Source organism: Rhinolophus hipposideros, assembly GCF_964194185.1.
Source record: "Rhinolophus hipposideros genome assembly, chromosome: 1".
NCBI classification, from domain to species: Eukaryota; Metazoa; Chordata; class Mammalia; order Chiroptera; family Rhinolophidae; genus Rhinolophus; species Rhinolophus hipposideros.
In genome coordinates, this window is record NC_138047.1 from 18381094 (window position 1) to 18407724 (window position 26631).

The following is a 26631-nucleotide window of genomic DNA, read 5'->3' on the forward strand; positions in this document are numbered from 1 at the left end:
TTCAGCAAAGAACATGATGGGCAAAATTAATAGATTGAGAAGATAAAAAAGTTACTTGTAGTGCTTCATATCAACAGAGGATTAGTATCTGAGAATACAAGAGACATTTTCCTATCAGCCGAGAAAAAGATAATTTTAATAGAAAAGACAACAAAGGAGCAAAGGATACAAAGAAGCAATTTATAGCACAGAAAAGCCACGTGACTATAAGGCATAGGAAACAAAGATGACACCCAGCAGTAATCAGAGAAATACAAATTAAAAAGAGAAGAAGATAACGCCTAATAAGCAGTCGGCAAAATTAGAAAGTTGGGAAATGACAAATGTTGGCAAGGGTGTGAGGATATCTAAACCCTGGTGCATTGCTGGAGGAATGTAGACTAATGCCATCATTCTGGAGAGTGACAGGCATTTACACACATCGTATGACCCAGGAATCCCATGGGCCCATAAGGAAAGTATATTTCAGTATAATTATCGCAATAGTATTTTTTTCGGTATTGGGAAGCTATAGGCAATCTTACTATATATTACTTGGGAGAATGGATAAGTAAAATATATACTTTCTAAAATTCACATGCACACACACACACACACACACACACACACGTACACACGTCAGGTTGGGATAACACGATTTTCCAAAACCTGCTCTCACCTAAGACACATAGGTCAAAAGAACTGTGCTTTTGCATTTTTCCACATTCTGAATTTCTAGGGCAGGCACAAGCTGGTTCCTCTGGTTTTCCTGAGGGTTCTGAAGACACACTTGATTCTTCTCTATTTTCCTTCCAAGAGACGAGATCTCCCTCTAAATCAGAGCCTCAGTAGAAGCTCCAGTTCTCTTGAATAACTCTCGACAATGGCTGCCCACTTAAACTTCAGAGAGCCAGGCTTCTGGAGTCCTGCCTCCTTCCCTTTCACATTAAGCTCCTTGTCATTCTGCTTAGACTTCTTTCCAGCTCTTGACTTTGATCAGGATAGAGCCTGATGAGTTGTGTTAGACCTTGAATTTGGCCTGGTGCCATAGGACTTACTGGCACCTGGGCACACTCTTCTGTACCTTGCCTTGAGTGGTTCTCCTAGTGTCAGGTCCTGTACATGCCTATTTCCTTTTTATTCTTACTTAAAGAGTAAGTAGACTAAATAATGATCCCTGGGTTAAATCCTTGTCCTACTCCCTGGGACCTGAGAATACTGCCTTGTCTGGCAAAAAGGTACTTTCCAGATGTGGTGAAGGATCCGAAATGAGGGATATTATCCTGGATGATCCAAAGGGACCAGGATAATTACAACAGTCTTTGAAAGAGGGATGAAAGAGTTTGAGTGAGAGGAGAAAGTGATGTGATGATGGAAGCAGAGATTGGAGTGATATGCTTTGAAGATCAGGAAGAGGCCATAAGCCCAGACATACAGGCAGCCACCCAGAAGGTGAAAAATGTAAGAAAGCATTAGAGACTCCAGAAGGAGCCAGTTCTCCTGACATCTTGACTTTAGCTCAGTGAAACTGGCTTTGGAGTTTTGATCTCCAGAAGTGTAAGAGAATAAATCTGGTGTTCATTTAAGCCACTAAGTTTGTGGTGATTTCTTATAGCAGCAATAGGGAAATTAATACACCCAATAATTGCTTTTAAGATGTTACACTGAAGACCTCCTATTCATAAAACCCAATAATCTTTTCCTTTTCCTCTTCCTTTTTAGCTTCTCTTAGGAAGCTGCCAGATAGAGTGGTGGGAAGAACATGAGTTTTAAGGGGGAAAAACCCAGAACTGGTTCTAATTAGTGTTTCCACACAGGAATTTTTTCTTAGCATTTCTTAGGAAATGTATGTTTTCCCAGATCCTGAGAAAAATCAGCTGAGAAATTGGGGAAAGGGAAAATATATTATAATTTTCTAGTAACAATTAAAGCTTAGCAATCAAAACAGGAGAGGAGTATTCACTACCGTAGCTATTGCCATGTTATAAATATATGTGTTTCTGCCCTATCTGCTGCAACAGTGAGTCATTCTGGCACATAAAATAAATATTAATAAGTTTATAAACACTATGCTTTATTTAAATCCTATGAATGACGTTCTAAGAAATAACAAGGTTCAGAAGCAAATAAGTCCTTAAATTGGCAATTTGTCCACAAGATCTTTTGTAGTTCTGTTAACCTTGCTTGGAGATCCAAATATTACATTATTTGAATATTAGCCAGTACTGCTTGCCGGCATTTTCCAGTGTTTGACATTCACTATACTTTACAAATACTACTAAATCTAATATTTCTTATTTATTAAACAAAAATTTTACATAGCCAATAATAATGAATAGTGTATATGAAGAATGTGGGAAGTATTTTAAGAATAACATGATTTGAGAGAAATTCTATAAATTATGACACCTCATTCCTGAACCCCCAAATTAAAATCCATCAGGAATTTGGAAATGCTAGTTCAAATCTCTACCCTATGATTTTATTAGTTGCACGATCTTGGACAAATTACTTTTTTGAGCTTAAACGTCCTCATCAATCAAAAGGGGGCAAAAATATCACATACTTCTGATGCAAGGATTAAATAAGATTATATATGAGAACTGCCTGAAACATACTAAGTCTCAAAAAAAAAAAAAATCAAAGTTCAAGAAAACAGAGTGGTAAATGTTATAACCTAGAATTTGGCAATGGATTCCTGGCTAGACACCAAAATCATGAGCAACTAGATAAAATACATAAATTGGACTTCATCAAAATTTAAAAAAAACTTGCGTGCCTCAAGGGACTTTATCAAGAAAGTGAAAATACAATCAACAATGAGAGAAAATATTTGCAAATTGTATATCTGGTATATATCTAATCATATTTTCAGAGTATATAAAGAACTCTTAAATCTCAACAATAAAAATGCAAAAACTCCGATTTTTTTAAAGGCAAGGACTTGAATAGGTAATTGTACAAAGATACACATATGACCAAAACGCACATGAAAAGATGCTCAACATCCTTAGTAGGGAAATGCAAATCAAAACCACAATGAGATAACCATTTTACACCCACTAGGATGGCTATAATAATAAATAAGTAATAGTAAATGACGAATGTTGGTGAGGATGTTGAGAAACACAAACATTCATACATTGTTGGTAAAGATGTAAATGGTACAGCTGCTATGGAAAACTGTTTAGTGGTTCCTCAAAAAGCTGAAATAGAATTACCATACGACCCAGCAATTCTACTCCTAGGCATAGGCTCAAAGGACTCGACAGGGGTTCAAAGAGATTCTTGTGTGACAATTTTCCTTGCAGCATTATTCACGGTCGCCAAAAGGGTGAAGACGCCCAAGTGTCCATCAACGAGGACAGATGAACAACATGTGATACATACATGCAATGGAATATTATTCAGCCATGGAAAGGAATGAAGTTCTGACACATGCTATGACTAGGAGAACCTTGAAAACATTTGTGGGAAGTGAAATAAACCAGACAGAAAAGGACAAACATTGTATAAATTCATTTATGTGAAATAGCTAGAACAGACAAATTCATAGAGATGGAAAGTACATTAGAGGTGACTGGGGCTGGGGTCATGGCATGTTATTGCTTGACAGCGAGAGTTTCTGTTCAGGTGATGAAAAAAATTTGAAGTGTAAGTGATGATGGTAGCAGAAAACTGTAAATGTAATGAATGCCACCAAATTGTACACTTAAAGCTTAAAGTGGCAGATTTTATGTTAAATACATTTTACCAAAAAATAAAAAGAAAAGGATTTGGAAAACAAGGAAAACAACAAACAAAAACCTCACACAGTTCACTAGGCTAATGAATTTGAAATGCAGTTTGGAACCTTTTTATCAGCATTGCTCTAGGGCAGAGACACAAGTCCCAAGGGTCTTAGCCTGACTTTCGAAAGGAAAATAGACCTTGACATAAGGCCTTTCTCAAAGGTATTTATTTTGAGAAAGGGTTCCCAAGGAATAGGAGGGGAAGAGAGCCGAGAATGAAACAGAAAGTAAGGGCAGCAAGACCATAGTCCATTCCGGGCTCTGTCCTGCCGGGTGCTCGTAGGAGCTGTGCAGAACGCACCCCAGAAGGGCAGCACTTATCCCCCACTTCCCTCCCCACTGGGGATGGGTTGCCTTGTGGACTAACGTGCTGGCATGTCTGGGCTGGCAGGACCGAGTATCTGCCAGGCGCCTTCCCTCTTGTCTTGGCTGCAACATCAGAAGTCCCAGGCCAGAAAGTGGAAAAGTACCCCTGCAGCTGAAGCAAGTGCCATCAGGTGACATCGGAGCAGCAGAGGGTCATAGAAGAGTCTTGGTGCACACAGACATGGGATTATAATCCTTCCTATGCAGCAAAGCTCTTATCAGGAAAGCTTGAGCATGTAGAGCTTAGAAATCTCTACAGCTTGACACCATCTCTCAAATGAAGTTCAAAACTATTAACAGATTTCTGCAGCCTCCACAATTTAGCTCAACTTATGTGTCCAAAATGATCTTCTATGACTCACCTCTACGTACATCAGTTATTTAGCATTCCCCAAACCTGTGACAATTTCCTGTCTTTGCACCTTTGCTTGGCCCAGTCCCACCATTTAGATATCCCTTCTACCTTTTTTAATAGCATTGTATTTTAAAGGAACACATCAAATCTCTCCTCTCTCAGCAGGCTGCCTGGCAGGGCAGGCATGAATCAGTGCATGGCTAATGAATGACACAGGGTGTGGCTAGCCAGGCAGTTTCCTGGAACCTATGTTGACATGGTATGTGGAGCCAGAAGGCTAAGATGTCATGTCCTGAAGAAGCTCAAAGACAGACATGAGAAAGAGGGTTGAAAACTGGCTTTCTAATCCAAGAAGTTTAAATGGAGAGCAGAAATAAAAGCACAACTTTCAACAAGCTGGAGAAACCACAGCATATAAGCAAGGAACAGGAGTCCAAAGAACAGGTTCATGCCAGTGGGGTTGGTGGAACTGAGTCTCTGGCAGGAAGTTCCCTTTTCCTTCTCTGACGCCTGACTGCAGTCTACACTCCTCATATGCCACTCAAAAAACCTTGCAGTACAATGGTGGCTATTGGCACAATTGCTATATTTCCCCTAAAAGATGACAAATTCCTTGAAAACTAGGATCGTGCTTTTTATACTCCACACAGTAAAAGGCACAATGTCTATCAAAATGGAAGTTCAGTACCTACATATGTTTTGAATTGGGTTAGCATCACACACCAACATAATTGTGGCAAAACAAAATGTAGACTTATATTCACAATCTCTTTCCAGGTTTCAGTCAGAGAGGAAACACTATAAATAATAGCTGTGTGGGATATTCAGAAGAAAGTCAGACATTAATATGGCATGTATCACCTATATATCAAACTCTGTGCTATGTATATTCACATATATGTATTATTTCATTTAATCCTAATGGTTGTTCTGTTTGATAGATGGGGAAACTTGTGGTCTAGACAATATCCAAAGTGACACATGTCAAAAGTGGCCATCTGTCTCTAGAGTCTCCGATCTCATTAGCACCAACGTTATCTGGAAAATATGCTCTGGGAATTTGCCAGGCCAGCAGGACACTAAACGTGGGAGCAAGGTCAGAAATACCTTGGGAGCTAGAAATTTCACTTGCCAGCTCTATTGGTACGGAGATGTTCATTGTAGCACTATTCATAGCAGCAAAAACTTGGAGAGAATCTCATGCCATTATAGCAGTGATGACTATGGAGACAGAAAACTTAGAAAGATGTTCATGATAAAATAAGGCATAGAGCAAATGTCCCCCAGCTATGTAATAATCAAGCAGCTGAGTTAACTTTGAAACAGAAACAAAAACCAAAAATGTTGGTGTCTGTAACGTAAGGGTCAGATGATTGTAGATGATTTTTTCCCCCAATTAAAGTTTATTGGGGTGACAATTGTTAGTAAAGTTACATCGATTTCAGATGTACAATTCTATAATACATCATCTATATATCACATTGTGTGTTCACCACCCAGAGTCAGTTCTCCTTCCATCACCATATATTTGGTCCCCTTTACCCTCATCTACCATCCCCCACCTCCCCTTATCCCCTGGTAACCACCAAACTATTGTCTGTGTCTATGAGGTTTTGTTTCTCATTTGTCTGTCTGGTTCTTTTGTTGTTTTTGGTTTACATACCACATATCAGTGAAACCATAGGGTTCTCTGCTTAGCATTATAATCGTATTTCGCGTAGCACTATAATCTCAAGATCCATCCTGTTGTCACAAATGATCCTATTTTATCTTTTCTTACTACAGAATAGTATTCCATTGTGTATATATACCACTTCTTTATCCATTCATCTATCGAAGGACATTTTGGTTGTTTCCATGTCTTGGCCACTATAAATAAAGCTGCAGTGAACATTGGAGCACACTTGTGTTTACGTATAAATGTTTTCAGATTTTTGGGGTAGATACTCAGGAGAGGGATTGCTGGGTCATATGGTAATTCTATTCATAATTTTTTGAGGAACCTCTACACTGCCTTCCATAGTAGCTGCACCAATCTTCATTCCTACCAACAGTGTGTAGGTGATTCTTGAAAAATAAAATTTCTACATTTCCTGCAGTGTTCATGAATTTCTGGTACAATTCAATACAAAAAAAGAGGCCAAGGGCAATCATTTCCATTGAAAGTAAACACCTGATTCATGCTGTTGTACTTGAGTTTATCGGCCAAGCAACACCAGAAAAGTCTGTGTAGGACCTACGAACTTTCTTCCTCAAGGCTCTGCTTCTCCTGCTTTGGAGACCTGTTGCTGATGATGCAATCAGGTCCAGCCCAAACCCATTTTAAGAGGAATAGGGAGCAGCAGCATAAAGCGAGGTTAGAGTTAGAAAGCATCTTGGCGATCAGCAAACTCAGCTTCCTTATATTACAGACAGAAGGCCAGAGAGCCCAGTGAGGCAGGAACCTGGAGTGAATGATGGCCCCAGGCCAGGGATAACGGCTTCTGACATGCCTAAAGCATGCTTCAGCCTGGAGCAAAGGCGGCCCTGATGTTCCTCACTCGTCTGTGTCCCCAGCCTTAGACGCCAGCCACTTCTCCCAGCTTTCACAAACCACTGAGGCCTCACAGTCTCGAGCACACACAACTGCTTGGTTTGTATGAAAAGATAGAAAGGGAAATAAAGTATAGGGGAAGAGAAGATAAGCCACAGAAACTTAAACCTGAAAGGTCCATGGAGATCCCAGAGTGGGAAGAAAACAGGAAATGCCTGAGATTGGCTGACCTGCAATATACAGAGGGTCCCAAAAAAGTGTATACACATTTTGTTTAAACTTTTACTTATTTAAGTGTGTTTTTCCAGGACCCATCAGCCCCAAGTCAAGTAGTTATTTCAATCTAGTTGTGGAGGGCGCAGCTCATAGTGGCCCGTGTGGGGACAAACCTGCAACCTTGTTGTTAAGAGCACCGTGCTCTAACAAACTGAGCTAACCGGCCGCCCCAAAAAATGTATACACATTTTAAAAAAGGAAAAAGCTGTATTAAAATTGTAACACTCAATACATACCAATAACAAAAGATGAATACAAGTCATGTGTATATGATATTTTGGCACCCCCGGTATGAGCTCTCCCAGAGAACTCCCTCACCCCTTCTGCCATGTGAGGACACATAAAAAGGCTGTGTGTTGTCTGTAACCAGGAAGAGGGCCCTTTCCAGAACTTAATCGTGCTGGCACCTTAATCTCAGCATTCCAACCTCCAAAACTGTCAGGCATAAATTTCTGTTTTTGATAAGCCCCCAGACTCTGGTGTTTTGTTTTAGCAGCCTGAAAGCACTAAGACCCTGGGGGTGTGGAGTGACTCCAGCAGAATCGGTTCTCGGGTTGATCCCAAAGGATGTAAGAGCTGGGATGAGAGGAAGGGAATCACAGAAGTTGCGATGATGACGTCTCTGTCCCAACCCCCAGTATTCCCCTGCAAACTTAGTCAACCAGGAGGCTCTGTGACGAGTTAATTGATCACCACACACTATTCTCATCTGAACACATATTTACAGGAGACAATGCAAGCCCCAAAGTAGGAAATGACTTGCTCATCCCCATTCTAGTAGGTTCTAACAGACATGAAGCCAGAATCCCGGGCTGTGTGTCTCCTTGCATCCAGCTGTTTCCCCAGCTCTGCTCCTCAAAGTTCCAGGGGTGAACTAGGGGTGCCCTTCCTAGGTGCTCCAGGCCTCCCAACCACCTCCCTTAACCAGAACATTCTCTGTTTCAGTGGGGCTTCTCCTGAGACTTTGCTTGAGGAAAGGATTCCAAAGCTGGGAGACTCAGAAGGCACTTTCTTCCTGGGTGCTGCCCCTGAAGTTTGCAGTATTTCCTGTCTTAACAAAGACATATTTATTATTCCTTCACCCAGCGACATTTCTTTTATTGTTTCATTTTTCTCATAACAAAAGAAGACCTGCAAAAGGAACCTATAGAAAATCTCATCTGTTCAGGTCCACCAGCATCAGGAACTAACACTCCACTGGCAGAATGGAATAGGAAGTTGGCATGTGAGGTTTCTGACACCTGTGTGAGACCAGAATGGTATTCGCAGTCTTACTGGAAGTACCCCAGTTCCGCTTGGAGAAGTGGGAAACTGCCAGAAGCAAGATGCTGCTGCTCTCTGACTGTTCCCGATAACTGCAGAAATCTGTCAGGACCCCCGGGGTTGGGGGCAGGGGTGGGAAGGAGTGTGGTGGTTCTGATTTGGCCCTGACGAGGCCGAGGCCACAAGTCCCAGGCGCGAGGTGAAGTGTGGCCTCCCCGCTGGTTGTCTGTCTTGTTATCTTTTCCTCATAACAGATTCATTGCTGCAGGAGACCCTGAGCCAGCATATCTGTCACCATAAAACACTAACACGAGTCAGGGCCTACTGCAGAGTTAACCTTATCTGAAAGGCATTATGTGATCAAGGGACACTTGGCAACCTTCACGCGCCCTGCTCCGCGGGAAAGGCTGAAGTGCTGATTTTCGCTTCTCCAGCTCCTCTCGACCCAGCGCAACCAAGGAATAGCAAACAGCATGTCAGTGTGATGTCTGAAGGGACACAAACCAGATCCGGGCTTGCTAAGTTAAGTACATTCAAAGCAGAAATATTTATATTTTACATTTTAAATAGTCCCTCGGGGATGCGCAAGATGTTTTTCATCTCGCGTGTGTTTAAGAACGGATCGTACTTGGAAAGCAAAGCAGGCCCCGCAAGCTGCGGACTCAAATGATAGTGATTTTCTTATCGTGTAGATCAAAATAACAGGCTGTGCATACACACGAGATGTTCTGTGCAAACACACGCAACACAGGTTATTCTGAAGAAAAGGGAAATGAGTGGACCAATGACGCACGCGCCTCCTGTCACTCCCCTGGAGGTTTGGATGCAAGCCTCTAAAAGGTAACACATGTCCCCAGCGTGTCCTGGATGATTATGTAACACAAACGCCCCTTGTCGGAATGTGTGTCCTGGGACTCTGGGGGAACGATATACAGATTTGCACAAAGAGAGAATTAGAAACATTCTAGGAATACTCATGGGAGTGGGGCGAGGGCGAGGGGAGTAGATTTCTGATCTGGGTTCACCTGTAACATGCAGTGTAGGTGAAAATGGGGCTGTTTCACACTAGAAGTCTCTTGAGAGAGACTGGTGACTTTTTAAGGTACCCATGAGATCAGAAAGAGAAAGGGGAACTGTGTGGTTGAGTTGTTCTCTGATAGGCAAAAGACCACCCAAGTAGATGAAGAGAGTGAGAAAGAGACAGAGGGAGGGAAAGGGAGAGAGGAGAGAAAGGGAGGGAGAGAGGGAGAGAAGGAGGGAGGGAGGGAGGGAGGGAGGGAGACAGAGAGAGACAGAGAGAGAGCTGAATATTAGGGAATTCAAAGAAATTACTAAGGAAATGAGGGAAAGCAGGAGCACGCATGAAACCTCAAAGAATAAATCACTCCCCTCACTTCCATCAAGGGGTACACCTTCTACTTCTACTCTGTGGAAAATACCAGCATAATTCGCCATGTACTTCAGGGTGAGGCATGCAGGAATTGGCCAGCCAGGTTTGAGTCCCAGCTTCACCTCTTTCTGTGACTTTCTGTTCTGTAACTTTGGCCCAGTCAATTTCTGTGAGTCAGTTTCCCTATCTGATAAATGGGGGAAATAAAAGTACTTATCTTAAAATTTTTTAAAAATAAATACATATAGCATTTATTATATGCCAGAAACTATTCTAATTACTTATAAGTATTTACTCATTGATTCTCATAACGAAATTTAGATAAGTAGTAAAGGTTGTTGTGAGAATTAGATAACACAGATAATTATTTACAAAACAGTGTCTAAAACATAGAAAGTTCTTGGCAAATGTTGTTAATGTTATCATTATTGCTTTTGAATTTTAGCTTTACTCATTTTCTTGTAACTTGGCTGATAAAAAATATTATTAACAGAAATAACAATGCAATGATAGCTATCATTTATAGAATACTTATGACATGCCAGGAACTATGTTAGGTGGCTTACATGTACCATACCAAACTTGCAAGGCAGAAAGTGAGGAGCTTTCTGGGGTCCTTTTCATAAGAGCACTAATTCCATTCACGAGGACCCCACTCTCATAACCTAATCCTCCCCTAAAGGCCACACATCCTAATACCATGACATTGGCGGTTAGAACACAAACGACATTCAGTCTATAGCACAAGGTTAATAGTTTTTATTCACCCTGTAATACCATTAGAAAAATAACTAAAATATTTTTTAACAATTCACAAAAACACCAGACTAATGCTTGTACAACCACGAGTAAACACTTCAGGTATCTTATTTGTGATTCCATCCAAAAGGTGAGTCTGGCATTCCATTGGATTGGTTCTTTCTCTTTTACTCAGCGGGTTTCAGATATGGAGGGAGATGTATAAATTTTACCCCAGGAAAAGAATTTCAGTGATCAGAGATCAGAAACATGTCCTAATAATCCAAGCCTCCTAAAAGGTTTGCATTAAACCAATTTTGAGAAGAGAATTATATACCCTTTATTTAAAAACTTGCACAAAGTAGGTCTTTGTAGTTGAAAGATTTGCAAAACTCTTCCAGGGATTAACATTTTTCACCATGAAAAGCTCTTTAAAACAATGTAATACCATATTTCTAGACACATCACAGCAAATCAAAAATAACTCTGAATCATCTATGAAGTAACTAGACACTCATCTGGTATAAAGCAAACAGAGGTGGTTTCTACCTTTCACTGTCATTTAAGCAAATTAGATCTGTTCTTTTTTTGTGAAGACAAAGCAATTGGACATGTCTTTGAGGTTTTCCATTTATTTTCAAGTAGGCTATGAAAGAATTTAAAGTCATATTGGTTGAAAAACTATCAATGACAATTGTTAAAGCACTTTAATTGATTCAGCCATTCATCAAACTGTTACTGAATGCCTTCTATGGACCAGGTAAAGATCATGGTTCTGGAAACATCAAGGTGAACAAAACACAGTATCTGACCTCAGGGAAATTACTATCTGGTGGGAAAGAGGGCTGTCCAAACAGTGATTATCACCGAGCCATAGGTGCTCTGTGATAGAGGTTCAATGGGAGGATAAAAGATGGTGAGACAATACTACTGGGTTTGGTGAGACCTATGAGAATGAGGGAAGAATTTCTAGAGGAAGTCATGCCTGAGGCATGCCAGATAGAGGGAACAGGGAGGTAAGACACAGCAAGAGTACAAGGAAAATATACGAGCCGTCTGATTTGGTTGGAGCAATAAAAAAACACAATGAAGGAGGGGCTGAAAATGCAACAGGAGAAATAGAGGACAAATCATGGAGAGTCTTTATTTTATGTTAAGTAACTTGGACATTTTCCTGGAGGCAATAGGGAGAAACAAAATATTTTGAGTAGGGAACTGACATGATCTGATTTGCTTTTTCGACAGTTCATTTTAACACATTTTTATTTAGCACCTTCTAGGCAATATGCTGGGTTCCAAGAATACAAAAATGAATGAGATAGCATTTCTCCCTGAAAGAACACAAAGCCTAGTTCTAAAAGATAGACCAGGAAACAGTTAACTTCAAAACTTCTGCCAAGTGCTATGATAGTGACCTGGCTTTTTGAGAAAAGAACACAGCAGAGATAGTTGGCAAACCCAAAACAGCTCCAAAAATAGATGGGAAAGTGCTTCTCTTTCCTGACTTGTACAAAATCTGAGTCTTTGCAACACAAATACGTTCATTTTCCATTCCTTCCAACAAAATGCCTTCGCACAGGCATAAACTCCCAGACTTGGAGGCGGCCTGAGAAGTCACCTAGCTCCACTTCTCTTTAATAACAGCCTGCCCTGACTGGGGGACTTCCGCATTCCAAGGCAGCTCCGTGCACTGCGGGAAATCAATATGTTAGAAAGGTGATTCCTGCAGAGTATCTCAGGTGATGGATTTCCAGTTCCTTCACCTCTTGTCTGAGGCAGTGTGTGCAGTGGGAAAGTCCCAGGACCATGGATTCACAGTGGCTCTGCCATATACTAGCTGTGTGGTTCCGCATACGTTACTTAAACTTTTTATCTCAAGTCACTCATCTCTAAAATGGTTTAATATGGTTTAAGACTTAAATGACAAGAGAAATATTAAAGGTACAGCAATAAGCAAGTATTCTTGCGTAATGAAGTTCAACGAATAATAGCTATTACTATTATTATTAAAGCATAATATCTGGATATGTCTCCTCACTTCTTAAAAAAAAAAAGCAAACTTCCTTCTAGTATGAACTCTCCAAATGTTGGTCCTAATATTGAACTCATTATCTGGGTTCATCACAGGTGATACTATCACAGCATACTATCACTCTTGAGCAGAAAAATGTTTAGGCAATTTCTGATATCTACTCCCATCTATTTTTTTATTGTGATAGCTGAGCTGGGTGACTTAGTAGTCACAAGAGCATCCATCTTTTCCAGGTTGGCCTGATAGCCAGGTATTTTTACATTTGTTTTTAAAGGGCAATGTGTTTAAAACTCTACATGAGACCAGTTTCTTTATCCATAAAAATCATCCTAGGTGAACTTACACATCTAACATTTTGCAATTGCTCCCAACACTGGTCAAAAGCTCAAGATGAATAAACAGGTTCAGGTTCAAGATGGTGATGTAGGAGGATCCTGAACTCACCTTCTCCCATTGCACTCCGTATCAAAATTCCAGTGGCATTTTTCACAGAAATAGAACAAAGAATCCTAAAATTTGTGTGGAACCACAGTAGACCCCAAAGAACCAAAGCAATCTTGAGAAAGAAGAACAAAGCTGGAGGCATCGTACTCCCTGATTTCAAACTATATTACAAAGCTGTAGGAATCAAACCAGTGTGGTACTGGCATAAAAACACACATAGATCAATGGAGCAGAAAGACAGCCCAGAAATAAACCCATGCCTATATGGTTAATTTACTTATGACAAAGGAGCCAAGAATATCCAATGGGGAAAGATCATCTTTTTAATAAATGGTGTTGGAAAAAACTGGACAAATAACCTATGAAAGAAAGAAACTGGACCACTATCTTACACCATACACAAAAAAGTCACTTAAATGGATTAAAGACTTGAACATAGGACTTGAAATCATGAAACCCCTAACACAGGTGATAAACTCCTTGACATCAGTCTTGGTGATGATTTTTTAGGTTTGGCACAAAAAGCAAAGGTAATAAAAGCAAAAATAAACAAGTAGGACTACAATAAATTAAAAGGCTTCTGCACAATAAAGGAAATCATCAACAAAGAGAAAAGGCAACCTACCATATGGGAGAAAAATATTTGCGTATCAGAATCACAAAAATATTTTGCGTATCAAAATTTGTGAAGAACTCATACAACTCAATAGCAAAAAACAAAAATAAAACAGATGACCAAATAATCCAATTAAATAATGAGCAGAGAAACTAAATACACATTTTTCCAAAGAAGATATTTAAATGGCCAACAGGTACATGAAAAGGTGCTCAACATCACTGGTCATCAGGAAAATGCAAATCAAAACCACAATGAGATGTCACCTCACACCTGTTAGGATGGCTGTTATCAAAAAGACAAGAAATAAGTGTTGGTGAGGATGTGGAGAAAAGGGAACCCTCAAACACTGCTGGTGGGAATGTAAATCGGTACAGCCACTGTGGAAAACTGTTTGGCGTTTCCTCAAAAAATTAAATATAGAAGTGATATATTTAATGACCCAGCAATTCCACTTCTAGGTATTTATTCAAATAAATCGAAACACTAACTTGAAAAGGTATCTGTACCCCCATATTTATTGCGGCATTATTTATAAGAGCCAAGACACGAAAACAACCTCAAAGTCCATTGATAATGGTATGGATAAGGAAAAGGTGGTATACAGTTGACCCTTGAACAACGTGGGTTTGAACTGCATGGGTCCACTTACATATGCATATTTTTCAGAAAATATACAGTGAGCCCTCTATATCACTGGGTTTTACATTCACAGATACAACCAGTGTATTTGGTCAGCAGTTTGGATCCATGGATGGGGAAGGCTGATTCTATGCCTTGTTCTGCCTCATTTTGTGTAAGGTACTAGGAGCATCCACGGACATTGGTATTGTCAGGGAGTCCTAGAACCAGTTTCCCATGGCTACTGAGGGACGACTGTAGTTAAGTTTTTGGGGAGTCAAAAATTATTGTATTTTGCCATGTATAAATGTGTACTTTTTTGCCCAAATCTGTGAGGGAAAAATAAGGATGCGAATTATACATGGGTAGTAGTAATTCCATATCTATATAAGCATTTTTAATTCTTTTATTTATGCTTACGAGTTAAAAGTGTAACTCTAGAAATCCATAACAATATCTGTATGCAAAATAATATCCTGGAATATGATAATCGGTTATGTTGAACTTACGACAAACTTGCGATGAAGAGTTCTTGACCTTCTATGATGGGTAAATATCGTAAATTTGTTACCGGTAAAATTTCTTGTACCATAATATGTTAAAAAATAAATGCTAAAATTCCTTTATAATACAAAAACAAAGTACCTAAATGTAAACAAATAAAAATTTGAATTAAAAAATTAAAAGGAAAAAAATTTTTCCCTGAAAGTCTGGGCCAAAACCATGGGTGCACATTATACATGGGAGCGTATTATACATGGCAAAATACAGTAAACGTGCATTTTCAACTGCATGGGGGTCAGCATCCTAACCCCCACATTGTTCAAGGATAAAGATATATATATTTAAAATGTAGTATTATTCAGCCATATAAAAGAAGGAAATCTTTTCCTTCAACTTGGATGTACCTTGAGGTCATTATGCTAAGTGAAATACGTCAGACAGAAAAAGACAAATATCATATGATGTCCCTTATAGGTGGACCCAAAGCAAAAAAAAAAAACAACAAACAAAACTGAACTCATGGATACAGAGAAGAGACGTGTGGTTGCCAGAGACATGTGTGGAAGTGGAGGAGGAGAGAAAAGGGAGAAGGTGTTCAAAGGGTACAAACTTCCAGTTATCAAATAAATAAGTCATGGAATGGAATGTACAGCTTGGTGACTGTAGCTATATTGTACTGGATATTTGAAAATTGCTAATAGTAGATCTTAAAAGTTCTTATTACAAGAAAAGAAACTGTACCTATATGAGGTGATGCATAGTAACTAGACTTACGGTGAGAATCTCACAATATATACATATGTCATGTTGTACACCTGAAACTAATATAATGTTATGTGTAAATTATATCTCAATTAAAAAAACTTGCTGAATAGATTCTGGATACTCATGGGGGAGAATTTAATATGAACTGGAATAGCAAAAGCAACCACAAATGACTGAGACCTTATAGGTGAGAAGTTTTGACTGGGCAGGACCAGGGAGGATTATAAAGATTAATGTGATGCTGGACTGGAAGTCAGAGATCTGAATGAAGTCTTAGATCAACTCCTTTACAGAGATAAGAGCTTCGCAACCATTTAGACTCCCCAAACCTCGGTTTCCTCTCTGTAGAGGATATGTGATACAGGAATTAAGACCAGACATTGTGGAGCCAGCCTACCTTAGCTCCGTCATGCTGGGCAAGTTAACTGACCTCTCTGGGCCTCAGTTTCTTCATCTGGAAAAGCGGGGTGCAAACAATGTTAGATCTGCATTCTCAGGGTTCTCAACAGAAGCAAATGACTCTCGGAAAGCACTTTTTATGTATCTGACGTATAGTGAGTGCTATAAAAATATTTACTATGATATGGTTATTATAAAATTAAAGAGTTGTATTAAATCTCTGATTCCAGCACCAGCATTATGTGATGCTGTGGGCTGAGTCTACCAGCCCTCTGCAGAGATCCATCTTTAAAGGAAATGCTGAGATAATGAGACACACCTAATCCATAAACCAGAAATCCTAGATACTTTCCACAATTATGAGTGAAGCCACGGGTACAGTTGGGAATCAGTGGGAGTCCAGGTGGGTCACAGCTGGACAAAGCACCCCTCTTTGGACAAAAAAGGAAGAGGAAGGTCCTTTTTCGTAATGTTCATATGATTAGGGAGATAGAGGGTTATTCTGCAATGAAAGAAAGCTTCAGAGAAACAAGAGCCTTAACAAAGCTAATCAAGGAGTATGTGGGAGGTTGCGAGAGGCCCATTATGACAGAGACTCTGTCTTTGAGGCAGGAACATTGTGGCTGGGGGAGGGCGTGGAGTGGGGTGCAGGGCAAATACATTTCATAGGTCCTCCAAAGAAGCGATGGCGTGTGGGGTAAGATCACTTTGGATTTGGGAAATTCTCTTTAGCTTCTCAAATTTCCTATAATTTCAAAGGGGTTGTCAAAGATGCCTATGGAAGGAAGTAAAAGCGTGACAATGTGGGGTCCATCCCCGGACACCGTGGTGGCGGCGGAGTCGCTAGTGCAGGCCCGCGCAACCCCAGGGCAGGCGGAGCCCCGCCACCCATGGCGCCCAGGATCCAGGACAGACTCCGTGCACAGCCAGCAGAGGGCAGCTGTCTGTGTAAACAGGCCAGGCCTCCAGCAGACATGCGCCCTGTTTACCCTGATGGGCAAACACTGCACTCTTTTCAGAGCTGGTTTCATCCCCTGAGCAGGTGCACTGGCAACAGGGGAAATCAAATGAACAACCTGTTCCTCTCCCTGAGCTGAAATTACGTTGTGACAATAACCATGACCTCAGACAGGTTCCTCTTGGTCAGGTTCCATGATTCAACCTACACACCCTCAGACATGGGCTCGGAGTGGAACATAGTAGGTTTTCACTTATTATGAGAGAGAAAGAATAATAGAGAGGGGCTCACGCTCAGTGTAAGCATTATGTCACATGGGCAAAGCCTTCCCTGGGAGACGCACAGAGTGGGGTCAGCCAGAAGGGGCCACCACCATCTCTCAGGCTCTGGAGGTTGAGAGTCAAAGTGAAAAAACGTTAGGGACTTTGAAGGACTGGTGGGGGCTTCTTAGAGGCTCAGGAGAGGATTGCAGTTCCAGAAAAAGGCTTGATCTCCATTCTCCACCAAGACATTTCTGCGACCCAAGGTCCAGCCCTCAGAGGTAAACTGGGAAACTGCGATGAAAGCAAGGGATACTGGTGGTGATGATGATTTAATATGTATCGGACCATTAGGATTTTCCAGACACTGTGCTAATTGCTTCACTAGTATTTATCCTATATGGACTTCACCACAATCCTATGAGGCAGGGTCTGTTTTCAGCCTTATTTTACATGAGAAGAAATGATTGTTCAAAGAAGTTACAAGACTATTAGGTGGCATCCTGGATTTAAGTCAAGATTCTACCTTAGAGCCTGAATTCTTTATAATCTCTCAACAGCCTCAACCTGGCTAGTCCCTCGTGATGTCACCTTTCATTTCAGCTTGGAAGAAGAAAGTCGTAAACGTGCAGTATTCTGAGAGGTGAATGGTAGAGAGAGACACATTCTCTGAAGTCTGGGACCTGGGAGGGGTGTGCAGGGGTGGCATTGGCCACACTGTATAGGCACATTTATGTAACACTCTGGTCCTGGTCAGCACACAGCGGTGGAACCATCTTCCCAGGCCCTGCACTCGGCATCACAGTGACATAGTGCCAATTCCTCTTTCCCTAAAGAAACCTGTCAGTGGGTGATGGATGTTCAAATAAGATTTCTGTGTGATTTGCTCTTTGATTTTTCTCCAGGACCATTTCTAGCTCAGTGACTAACATAAAAATCAATCACCAAGTGGAAATATAAGGAATCCTAAATTTAGGCCTAGTAAACAGAAATACTCTATCTTTATTGAGAAATCTGGTTTCAAAGAAAACACCATTTACCCCAAAGATCAGTAACACACAACATAGATGATTTACTGGGATGACATGTGTAGCCACCCCAAATTTAGACTCTGTCCATATTTAGAAGGCATATAGTAGTCATAATATTTTTTTTCATTGCCACTCAGTTTTGAGGAAAGGAAAATTTCTAGCAATTCTAAGATTGTTGGTGGCTGGAGGTCCAGTTCAGGCTATTGGGTTGCTGACCTGGATTAGCAAATTAATCCACCTGATGTGGGTTAACAAAGAGCCAGTTACAAGGTAGTGTGGGGAGGAGTGGTGAGCGGAGAATGGTGCCCCCGGGAGCCACTATATCACACTGTTTTTAAGATGACCCTTGTAGTTGACCTCTGGTAGCCAGTTCTCTGCGTACTGGTGATAGGCTTGCAAAATGCTCACTGAGGATGTCCCCACAAATCCTTCAGACAACCTGCTGCCTTCAAGCCCCTCTGAACCCTGCCGACCACCTCATCCTAGGAGGCAAATTAAACTCATTCTAACTTGAAGGTTATGGAGTGAGCAGCTTACACCACAAATTTTAATTTAGCTAACCCCAGACTCCTCTAAACTGGAATTTGGAACAAAGCCACCCAGCAGAGCATTTCTAATTAAATTGGCTTACAGTAAAGCTTCATGTGAAAATCAAACCGTGGTCACAGACACCCAAACAAGAATGATGCCAGGTGCTACTTTATGCAACCTCCACACCGTGTTGACCTGTACAAAGGGGTTTCTGTTGAGCGATGAGTTATTCTCTAACAAAAGAAGGGCAAAGCTCCATGTGTCAGGTCTGCTTACCTTTCAAAGCAAATATGTGTGGACTCATCTAGTAACTCCTGTGACTGACCGGATACTCAAAGGCAGGGGGAAGGGGCTCAAGAGGAGGAGCTCTCAACCTGGGAACTCAGATCTAGTTTGTATAGTGTTAACCAAAGTAATGAAAATCACACAGCCCCTGGGCGACCATGTGCGCATGCTCTTTGGTGAAGCCGGGTGTGCCTCACTTCCATCGCACCTGTGGAGCTCAGCAGGCTGCCCAATGAGCAGCCTCAGCATTAATATTACCTGGAAGTAGTTCAAAATCAAGGTTTCAGTCCCACCCTGCTCCCCAATTTACAGAATCAGAATCTCTCGGGATGGAGGCCAACAGTCTGCCTGTTAATAAATCCACCAGTTAATCTTAACAATGTAAACCAATGTTTGAGAACTATTGCATTTGTCACGCTGCCCCTAAAATCAAGCTCTAAAGACAACTGAAGAAGAAACCCACCTCACTGTGAAATCAAATAAAGGTGGTTGAAAAAGACTGTGTGTGGGTGGGACATGGAAAAGAGTATGTATCTACTGGTGAGTACCAGGTAGGAGAGATATATTTGATTGAGTGTCGTGAGTCATTCAGGCAGTAAAATAGGCTTTTTCCCTTGTTAAGCTATATCATAAAAAATAAGAAAAATATTAGGCACCTGTTTTCCAAGAGAAATAACTAAAGCCAGGGTTATTTTGTATTTTAATAATTTTGCTAGGTTATCAGTTATATTGCTTGTATATTTCATGAGCTTAACTACTATAATACTGTTTAGGGGTCTGTTTCCTCAGAAAGAATATTATTCCCCTAAACATACTCTGTTAAATATGTGAGAGCTTCTGTATTCATCTATCACCTGGGTGGGGACAAAGCCCCAAAAACCAGTTTCCAGGCTCTTGGCCTCACAATAGAAAGGTGCTGGCTCGGGTAGTAAATGGCCATCAACTGTGATCAGATGGCCAGCAGCTGTGGCTAGTTGGCCGTCAGCTGTAACCCGTAAGCCATTGGCCACTAATATAATGGCTGTGGCTACGCTAGCAAAGGAAATGGGGGCTAGCAAGAAGATGGTGGCTGGCAAGTGCGGACTGCTGTTAAGCAGATTATGTAGATCCTGCTTCCTGTGTCTCCAGCCCAGCCGCCAGTAAGACTATAGTGGTTTGACTCCCCTACTTATGGTTCCGTGAGTGTTCCTTTTTGGCCTTACCGTGTCCTGCGTTCTTATGTGGGGAGTGGGACCTGAGACCCTGCATGACAGCCTGACTTAAGCTTTGCTATTTTTACAATTTTTGAATTTTATTTTTTGTTTCCAGTTCTCCTTGCCTAGAACAGATTTCACCTGGTGATTGTGTAGAAGAATGCTGACATATTGTCTTTTAGCTTCCCAAGTGTGGTTATTTATAAGCATTTATGAACCGATAGAAATGCTTCCTGGTGAACTATACTATACTGGTTTTGTGACAGTTGATTCAGAATCTGACATCCAATAAAAGAAGGTAATCCAAGCCATCACATTAAAATTGTACTTTATTGCATTTGTTTGTAATTTAGTTTGCTTATGGTGTATAATCTCACAGAAAAAAATATATTATTGACACCAAGGAAGTTGCTGTAAATTTTATCCCAACAGGCATCTGTCCACTTCAAATATTATAAACAAACATTCTTTATTAGGGAAATGATATTTTTTGAAAGCTTACCAGAATTAATTTAGAATTTACTAATGACTATAAAAGGTATGCTTTCCATCATGGTGTCGGAGACTAAAAACAAAATTTCAAGTAAGAACAACCTGACATTTACATACTACAAACACAATTTCACTAAAAAATTAATAAGTTAATGAACTAAAAGACACACATCACCTAACATGAAAAATACTTATTTTACATGACACTACAGAGTACAACAAAAGAAACAAAATGAGGCCATATAAATTCACTTTTGAAGGATTTTGAGAATCAACTTATATTTTAATATTTTGTTCATATATAGCCAAGAGTAACAGAGAAAGCCAACCTAGGGTCAATCCAAAATTCTGCAGGAGAAACATCAACCAGGGTCGTCGTGTTTGAACATGAGTCATTTCAGGAAGCTAAAAAAAGAATAAAAAACCAGAATAAGATCCAGATATATTCACTGCTGGGAAAACTTTGGTGGGAAAACATGAGAGACTGTTATTCAGAACTCAATAACCTTTAAAATTCCCCAAACAATTACAAAATGCTTAATACCTACTCTTACCAAAATTTTTAAAATGTAAGACACATTTAAGCCATTTGATTGTGATTAGAAGTGTCCTAGGGACCCAGAGGTCATAAAATGACATACTTATCAACTGAAAGCAAACCCAACTTTTCTTACTTTTGTGTTCAGAAAATGCTTCAATGTGACATAGGCAATAGATGAATGGTATAATTTTTGACTGTTGTGTTAAGGTTTATAAATCTGCTAAATGCACTGGGTATTACAAATATATATATTTAAATTAAAGTTTCTTGGGATGATAATTGTTAGTTGTTGATCTTTTCCAAAGAGATAACCCAAGGTCTTCCTGACCTTTAGAACAATAAAGGCATCATTTCCTAAGGCTATATTTTATTCTCAGAGACAAGTGGCCACCATTTTATATTTGTGAAATGCCGTAACACCATTTGGAAGGACATGGTCACTCAAGCATCTGTGTGAAGTACCTCAATGTGTTTTTGTCTCACATTCTTTTTAATCCCTTACCCTGAGAGTTCAGGATGAGCATCTCTTTCATATCATGGTCATTTCTACTGGAATACAGGTTCAGGTCAAGACACTTAATCTTGGTGTTATTGACATTTGGGGCCAGATAATTCTTTGATGTGGGGCCTCTCCTGTGCATTGTGGAATGTTTACCAGCATCCTGGGTTTCTACCCACTAAATGTCAGTTGTCCCTCTGCCCCTGGCCGTGACAACCAAAAATGTCTCCAGATATACGAAATGTCCCTCGGAGGATAAACATCACCTCTAACTGAGAACTACTGGATTATTTTATCTAGAAGGAAAAAGGTCAAACATATAAAATATGCAAGGGTTTTAGATTTATGGCAATATTGAGACAGGCTGACATACTTTTTAATGCATGTTCAGGATCATCCTGAATGTTCTGTTTTGAGATGGACATTTCGCCATTTTAATGAGCTCAGTTAGAAGGAGGATTAGGACTGTTGCCACCTGGTATCTCACACCGCAGCATGAAGCAGTGGACGAAGAGGCAAAGTAATGTCCAAAACTGCTCTTCTGGATGGACAGCCTTCAAATATGTGCCCTTGTGGTGTTTTTCTGCCATGTTTAAACATGAGGTTAATTAACCATGCTATCTTAGAGAAATCCTGTATAATGCATTATAAATTTTAAATGACATTTTGAAAATCCATAGAATGTAGTGTTTGTTCTCAAAGAGCTTGCAATTGATAGCATTTTTGAGGGATTAACAAAATACATACATTGGAGCTCCTCAACACGTCTGATTCTCAATAGTTTATAAGCAGTTTTTGATAGTTTATTCCAAGGCCAGACAATATAGGCAACTGGTTTCCTTCTGTTTTAGTAATTTGTATTTCACACTGTATCTGTGAGACACAATTATGCCATCTGTGGTCAAGGAAAGGCTCAAATTTGAGCCTTATTTCCAAATATTGGAATAAGACATTTTGTAGTTTCCTCTCCTTGTTTTCCACACAAAATAATTGATATTCACTTATAAGATGTGGCTGAAATAACCACTCCTCTTACTTCTACTGTCGCTAGTGCCACCTGGCTTTGTTCATCTTTGACAAAGTAATAGTAGTTTCTGGAAAGATTTTCTTGGCAAATATTAATAAAATATGGATCATTTACTGAACCATCATGATTGAATGATTGTTGTGGAGAAAAATATGTTAGAAAATATATAAGCATGATGGTGAAAATGGTTCTGGCTCAATACATAGAATTTGAGATGAATTTTCAACCATCAATATCTTAATGAATCCACATTTAGTAAGCCCATTTTCTAATTTCCATCTTTGCCTCCCACTTCCACTCAAAGTATCTGGCTGGGAAGAAGTAGGTCTTGATTAGGGTAGATTTAATAGCCAAAATTTTTAGATACAAAAACCACAGAGATGGAATTAGTGTCTTGAGAATTTCTGTAAATCTCAATCAGTTTCTGTCCTGAATAAATCCAAAAATGCCACAATATTTTTAAGAAATTGTTTGATCTATTATTTTTCTCATTAGCCTAAGCTTATAGACCTGCTGTTTGCTTGTAGTGTCTGCCACACAATAGAGCTAAATACACATGCTTGTAAGAGCTTCCAATCTCTGCCAATGGCCCCACTCTCAGTGAGAAAATCAATAATCTGTATTCTGAGTATGCAGATGGCATCACCCACAAGAAAACATCATGAGTATTTCACAGTTCCAGGAATTATCATTCACATGAAATAGAATGCTTTCTGAGGACTTTTGCAACAGGTTCCCTACTTTAAAAAAATTAATAAATAAAGATAATTGCCTCTATGATAATGTGCCATCCATTCAGGTGTGTCTTCTAGTAGCATCTTACATTTCCCTCAAGGTCTTTCAGAATTCCCAGACTAAAGGTCTTATGTAATGCTTACTTTCATTTACATTCATTTTATCATGCCCTTTCTTATATCTTTCCCCTCCCCTATTTTCTCCTCATTATCCCTAAAAGAGATAAAATTACTAACTCCTATTAGTTATGAGAAAACATTGGGGAGGAAAATGACATATCCAGTCACACAGATGTGATATTGGCACTAGGACAAGAAGCCAGGTCATCTCATTACTGTAGAAGACATACAAAGACCTGCAAAGACCAGCTCTCTATCTGAAATTCATCTCTATTTTGACCAATATGTTTCTACATAATTAGAAAAAAATGAAAATTGCCAACACTAAAAATGGCCAATTAGGCATAAAGCAGTTACTGCTTGTGATAAAAATATATAATACAATATATAGATATCATGTTGTCTTTGTCATAAAAGATACATTACTGATTCTGTTTTCAAGGCAGACAATACACAGTTGAGAAAAAGCTGTAACAGACTAACACTGTAAGCCTATAGAAGCATACAAACAATGAAAATTATCATTTTTTAAAAGTTTAAGAAGTTTTTCCTGATAAGGAAGCTTTCATCTTAATTTGGGTAGCCTATCTGAACTTTCCATGTCCACACATAAATGGGTTTGGCAAGAAAAGCTAGCTTAGTTTGCTCGCTTTTGAGACAATAGTTGGCTTTCTTTTAAATGATTATGAATGAACATATGAACCATAATATCTCTTGGATTCATACCAAAATACCAGAGAGTCCTACAAAAAATCTTTCCAAAAGATACAAATATAAAATGCCAGAGCTCAAACCACATCTTATTACAGCATTTCACTTGTTTTGAATCTGCCCATATATTTTTTAAACATTTCAGTCAATAAATTTTGAAGGAAAATACAGGTCTATATGAATTATTTTGCAAAAATGTGTATTTTGTGTTTCTCTTTTAAAAATTCCCAACAAGAGTTTAAGTGCCACCATTTTTCCTTGGCTCCCAAGAGAGAAAAGTCCGCTTTTCCTCCAGGGCCATTAAATTCTTTTATTGAACAATTTTACAGATCTTGATTTATACCCTAAGGCTGGAGGGGGTGAAAGATGGATAAAAGGATATTAATATTCAACTAAAAGGTCAGGAAAAAAGAGAAGAAATGTTATAAAAAAACAGCTTTGCCCAGAGATAGAGCTAAGAGAAATGTCCTTTAGATTTCTGCCAGCAACTTAGAAAATGTGAAGTAGAAAGTAACTTCTTTTTTTACCTCCGTGCTTAGCAAGTTCCCCAACTCTAATCAGTGGACGCCAAGCCCTGATAGTCAAGGAGTTGGAATTTTCTGGAAAAAACAATCTTTACTTAAAATGTAACACTTTAACATGCCATTGTTAAGTTCTTTTTTCAATTTTCAATGAGGCACAGGCAAGAAATTTCCTGAGATGCACAAAGTCCACACATTGACTGTGACTTGTCTACAGATAACGGCCCCTGCACGTTGTATTAACTAATTGAGACGTAGTTGTGATGGTCAACTGCTAATTAGGATTTCTGAACATATTAGAAAATTATGTTATGTAAATGTTTGAAACTGGAGTCAGTCCCTGTAATTGTATTCCTAGTCAAGCTGAAGCTGTAACATGAATGCTCACAGAGAATGTTAGAACACACCAGGAGAGAAAGTGGATAAATACTACCATTATGTACTGTGCAATAATTATATTCTAGGGAGGACTTGTCACAACGTAGGATGGTCTACAAAACAAGTTCTGAAACCAAGATTTTTGCCTCTCCTTGTCCATCTAAGCTTCACATTCCTGTGCCATGCAAAGCCTTCCCTGTCTGTAATTTGAAACTCGTTTGTTATTAGTGTCATTAAAGATCTATTACTAGATATGTCAAGGTAAACTTCAGCATGGTTCATAAATGTACATACTGAAAAAAGAAACCTCAGCATCCAAAGCTTCTAAAAATTTCAAAAGCCTGTCATTATTAAAAATTTACAATTCAAACATAGAAATTCAATATTCATTTGTTGAAGACAGTTGGTGATGTCTCTTATGAAGTAAAAATTGTAATTCAAATATTTTTCCTCTCTCAGGAATCTGTAGCTTTTGACATGATCATGTTTTAAGAGAAATAACTTGCTTTTCCATTCAAGCCTCTCAGTTGACAACTGATTTATGCCATCTTCTTTTCAGAGGAACCCTAAAACCCTTTGCACACACAGAATCAGGTATACATTTGCATTTGATAAGACCCATGCTTGTCCTAAAAAATATGATAAGGAAAAAAACACAGAAACTTATTTTGTAGGACAGCTTGATCATGCTTCATTGGGGGCACACATCCCATGAGCTGCTCTAACTCTGTCACATGTGTAAATTATGTCTTTGCAAAAGACACACAACTGGAGACTTGTTAGTGCGAGTCATCATTTGGCTTGCAAGTCTGTAATTATCTGTTTGTATGAGCAAACTTAAAAGTTGAATATTAAAGACTTCCAGTTTCAGGTGTGGCATATAAGGAGATTAGAATTCCACCAGTGTGTCCTAACAAGAAGTAAAAAGCTGGGGAAACTGAAAAAGTAATAACTCTTCTTAGATATGTCAGAGAAGTGAGGTCACAGGGCAAACTGCTGGCTCAAACATTGGCAAGAACGGCCGGCGATACAGAGAATACAAGTTACCAGAGCGAAAACCCACAAACAGTGGGAGCCAGTCCCAAGGCTGGGAAACCTGAACTGTACTTGAGGCATTGTTAGAGGCTCAGTGTAGATAGCCCAAGAGTTAACAATTCCAGGAGGGCCAGTCATAAGAGGCCCTCACATTTCTGGGAATTTTACTGCCAGGAGATCTACCAGATTCTCACAGTGAGTATTGAAGAATAATCCTCTCATGGTTTCTCAGAGCCATTTTGA

General features: G+C 39.6%; 1 protein-coding gene across 3 annotated transcripts in view; it reads right to left on the bottom strand.

Annotated features, from left to right (window-relative positions):
* Positions 1–20641: 20641 nt before the first annotated feature.
* Positions 20642–26631, bottom strand: part of SLC39A12 (solute carrier family 39 member 12) — a 72396-nt gene continuing 66406 nt past the window's right edge. For all 3 annotated transcript variants that reach the window (XM_081033779.1, XM_081033778.1, XM_081033777.1), the window contains one exon: positions 20642–21227. In XM_081033779.1, the coding sequence (XP_080889905.1) occupies positions 21099–21227 (129 nt within the window). In that variant the 3' untranslated portion in view covers positions 20642–21098. The remainder of the gene's footprint in view (positions 21228–26631) is intronic.